This window comes from Hyperolius riggenbachi, chromosome 9 (assembly GCF_040937935.1).
Source record: "Hyperolius riggenbachi isolate aHypRig1 chromosome 9, aHypRig1.pri, whole genome shotgun sequence".
NCBI lineage: Eukaryota > Metazoa > Chordata > Amphibia > Anura > Hyperoliidae > Hyperolius > Hyperolius riggenbachi.
Genome location: NC_090654.1, coordinates 105,537,143 through 105,541,062, shown reverse-complemented (window position 1 = coordinate 105,541,062; position 3,920 = coordinate 105,537,143). Strand labels below are relative to the sequence as shown.

General features: G+C 40.0%; 1 protein-coding gene across 1 annotated transcript; it reads right to left on the bottom strand.

The window, feature by feature from the left end:
- Positions 1-1,470: 1,470 nt before the first annotated feature.
- On the bottom strand, positions 1,471-2,403 carry LOC137533508 (olfactory receptor 6N1-like). The gene has a single exon (XM_068254884.1). The coding sequence runs from the start codon at positions 2,401-2,403 to the stop codon at positions 1,471-1,473; it is 933 nt and encodes a 310-aa protein (XP_068110985.1).
- Between the last annotated feature and the right edge of the window lie 1,517 nt (positions 2,404-3,920).

The window sequence follows — 3,920 nt, the reverse complement described above, 5'->3', positions numbered from 1 at the left end:
AGCTGTGCAGGGGGGAGCGGGGGGGTCAATCTTACCTGCATGACGTCTTCTTCGGTCCGTCCCTGGCGCCTCCCACGATGTGCTCCAAGCGGTCAAGTAACTACAAACACTTCCTCCTTCCGGGTTGAAGGAGGAAGTGTTTATAATCATGTGACTGGCGCATGGAACGCATCGTGGGAAGCGCCAGGAACGGACCGAAGAAGACTTCATGCAGGTAAGATTGACCCCCACGGCGGGTGTACGTCAGATGGACACATGTCTGCGGCCGGTGTGCGCGAATGCGCAATTACAGGCGGTGCGCGGCAGCGAGAAAACACAGACCTAGAGCCCGTTTTTAAACCGACATGGGTCTGCTAGTGTTTTATAATTGTTCAGATGAGAAAGTTAAAGATAACAATTTGCATTTGACACTTAGCCAGTGTTGCTTGTATTGTTGACCCCGTTGCCTGCTTCAGGAGTCACAAACAATAGGGACAATATCCTCTTGTCACAAATCTGGTATAAAATTGAATTCTTTTTACCAACAATCCCAAAGACTTGCAATGCCATTAAACAGATAGGGACGAGCTATTTTAATTTCCTATTTTAATACATAATGTTTACACTTAATATTATGCGAGCAATATGTACATTATATCTAGAATAGCACTCAGCAAACTCATGGGCACTTACACTATGGAATAGCAGTTACCAGAGAAACATGACTTTCAAGGCTATGGTCAGACTTGCCATTCTACATTTATTAAAGATGCCCATTAAAATTGATGTGTGACAAAACTGAAAGTAGAGTATCAGTAATTTTATGGATATTCTACTCTCCCAAACTCCCAATAGTAGAATATCATTATACTATTATTTTACTATCCCCCTGACTGTAACCCTATTCTCACACTAACCTCCTACCACCTATGCCTAACACTAACCTCCCCTATCTATGCCTAACACAAAACCCAATTATGTTCCTAAACCTGCTCCCCCGCTGCTTCTTCACTATTTACCCTATAGCAGCTATTTGATGCTGCTAATGTCCCTCTGTCACCCACTATTTTTTTTTTCGGGTACTTCAAGCACCCAAATTCCTTTTGTTGATTATAATCTGGAACTTTAACATGGGTGCCTATGGCGGCTTCCAAACCTTTGCAGTGCCTATGGCACTCAAATTTGCCACTTCTGCTTTTCCACTCCTGAAACCCTAATGCCACACACCAAATATATTATTCAGAGTGAGTAATGCCTTTGTAAATCATGACCTTTTTTTCCTGGTTGAACTGATTAAGTGAAAGGGACCATATGGATGCAATGCCGAGACAAATAGTATGATATGATGCTTGGTGGTGCCTGCACCATTTTAGCACTATTTCACATTTGTTTTACAGGGTGCATGTTCCCTTTTAGGTGTACCATTAAATTTTGAAAAAGTGTTCTTTACATCATCTTACACAGTATTTGCCATTTTTATTTATGTCATTTTCACTTGCAAGCTCTTGTCTTGAAAATACTCAACTTATAAAAGGTTTCCTTCACATCCTTATTTCTTAAAGTATAAATAAAAGGATTTAGCATTGGAACAATAACAGTGTATACAAGAGCAAGAAACTTGTCATATTGGCTTCCTTTTGGATTTAAGTAGACAATAATAACTGAGCCATAGAAGAGGCAGGCAGCAGTGAGATGGGAGGAGCAAGTGGATAACGCTTTGTGTTTACCTTCTACACTCTTTATTCTGGTGATGGTAATAATTATGTGGGTGTAGAGACCTAAAACAACCACAAAAGGAGTCAAGCTAGCGAAGACTGCTGCAATGCTAGTGACTAAGTTACTGATAAAGGCATTGGAACATGCTAAATTCTGTACAGGAGCCAAGTCACAGAAAAAATGATTGATTTGATTGGGTCCACAGAACGTAAGCTGAGCTGTCACAACTGTAGGGATTAGAGCAATGATGAAACTTATTGCGAAAGGAAAGATTGCTAAAATAACACACGTCATACTATTCATAACTGTGGAGTATCTTAAGGGATGGTTAATTGCTAAATCCCTATCAAAAGCCATAACTGCAAACATGTAACATTCTGTTACTCCAAGTGCATTGAAAGCATACAACTGCAAAAAGCAGTTAATGAAAGAGATCCTTCTATCTGCCACAATCAAATTGCTAAGGAGTTTTGGAATAGTAACAGACACAAACGAAAGTTCTAAAGCTGAAAACACACTAATGAAAAAGTACATCGGACTGTGGAGTGAAGATCCTGTTTTAACAAGGATGATGATAGCAAAGTTGCCAGCAATGCTTATTATGTACATTAGTAATACAACAATAAATAGTAAAATCTGTAACTGCTGGAGGCTGGAAAAGGCCAAGAGAATAAATTCTTTCACTGTTGTTCTGTTTACGAGTTCCATTGTTCATGGTGCGAATCTCCAACAAACCTAGAAATAAAAATGATTACTTAAAGGATACATCTAGCAATTTAAAAAAATAGATTTACTTATCTGGGGCTTCCTCCAGCCCTTGGAAGCCTATGTGTCCCACGCCGCAGCTCCGCTCTCAGCCAGCCTGCCGGAGTACCCTCCGTAGCAGCTGCTGAACCCGGCCAGGTCGGCGGCCTCTGTGCATGCTCCTATAGCCGGGGACCCAAGGTGAATGCCTGAGAGGGAAGCTATGGCAATGTACACATTGGCTTCTAGGGGCTGAAGTAAGCCCCAGCTAAGTAAATATTTTTTTTTTATTAAATTGCCAGATGTATCCTTTAAAAGTAATAATACATTCATGCTATCATGATCATTATTCTGGCATGAGTTATTTTTCTTATTCTTCTCATTTACATTTGAGAAAGTAGTCTAAAGCAAACTTTTTATTTTTCCACATCATAACATCAGGTACATGACAGAGAAAGGAAAATAAGCTCTACTATGCAGAACTTCCACAACAGTTGTGATCACTCCTCAATAGTCCTTCACTGTAATTTAGTGTAGCCTTTATGAGAAAATGCCTTAAGAAAAGAAAACATATATAGTATAGCCTGTATTTACTAATCTATCACCCTATTGTGACAAAGCTATGACAGCCATTCAATCCAAGGTGTGCATACACACGGGGATCCACCACCTGCAGGCTCAGGCACTCCCCCTTGCTTCTTCCTGCTCACCAGATTGCTACCAGTCATCAACAGCCGATGTCTGTCAATGGGTTTTTATACCATGAATGTATCTTGCAATCAACTCAGTCTACTTTGTATATGCAGCCAGTATTGCCACCCAGGCTAGACCCACATAGTACAGACATGCTTATGTGGATCTAGCCCTGGTGGCAATATTAGCTGCAGATACGAAGTAGTCTGAGTTGATTGCAAGATACATTCATGGTATAAAAACCTGTTGACAGACATCGGCTGTTGATGACTGACTGGCAGCAATCTGGTGAGCAGGAAGAAGCAGGGGGGAGTGCCTGAGCCTGCAGGTGGTGGATCCCCGTGTGTATGCACACCTTGGATTGAATGGCTGTCGTAGATTTGTCACAATAGGGTGATAGATTAGTAAATACAGGCTATACTTTATATGTTTTCATTTCTTAAGGCATTTTCTCATAAAGGCTACACTAATTTACAGTGAAGGACCATTGAGGAGTGATCGCAACTGTTGTTGAACTTTATAAACTGTATACGGATTGGTAATTTGGTAATCTAAGAACAGCGCGATCCGCTGGAAGTAAGGGCTGTTGTCTGTGTGTGTATATATATATATATATATATATATATATGTATATATATATATATATATATATATATATACATATATATATAGCACTAACTATTGGCACATTTTTTTAGTATGCAGAACTTACCAGGCATCCACTACCTTATTTAGAAAAATATATTGCAGCATACATAACAGGTATGTAATACTTATGACTTGACCAA

What these genes read in the sequence shown, in the direction of transcription:
- LOC137533508 (XM_068254884.1), bottom strand. Translation starts at nt 2,403, where the DNA reads ATGGAACTCGTAAACAGAACAACAGTGAAAGAATTTATTCTCTTGGCC.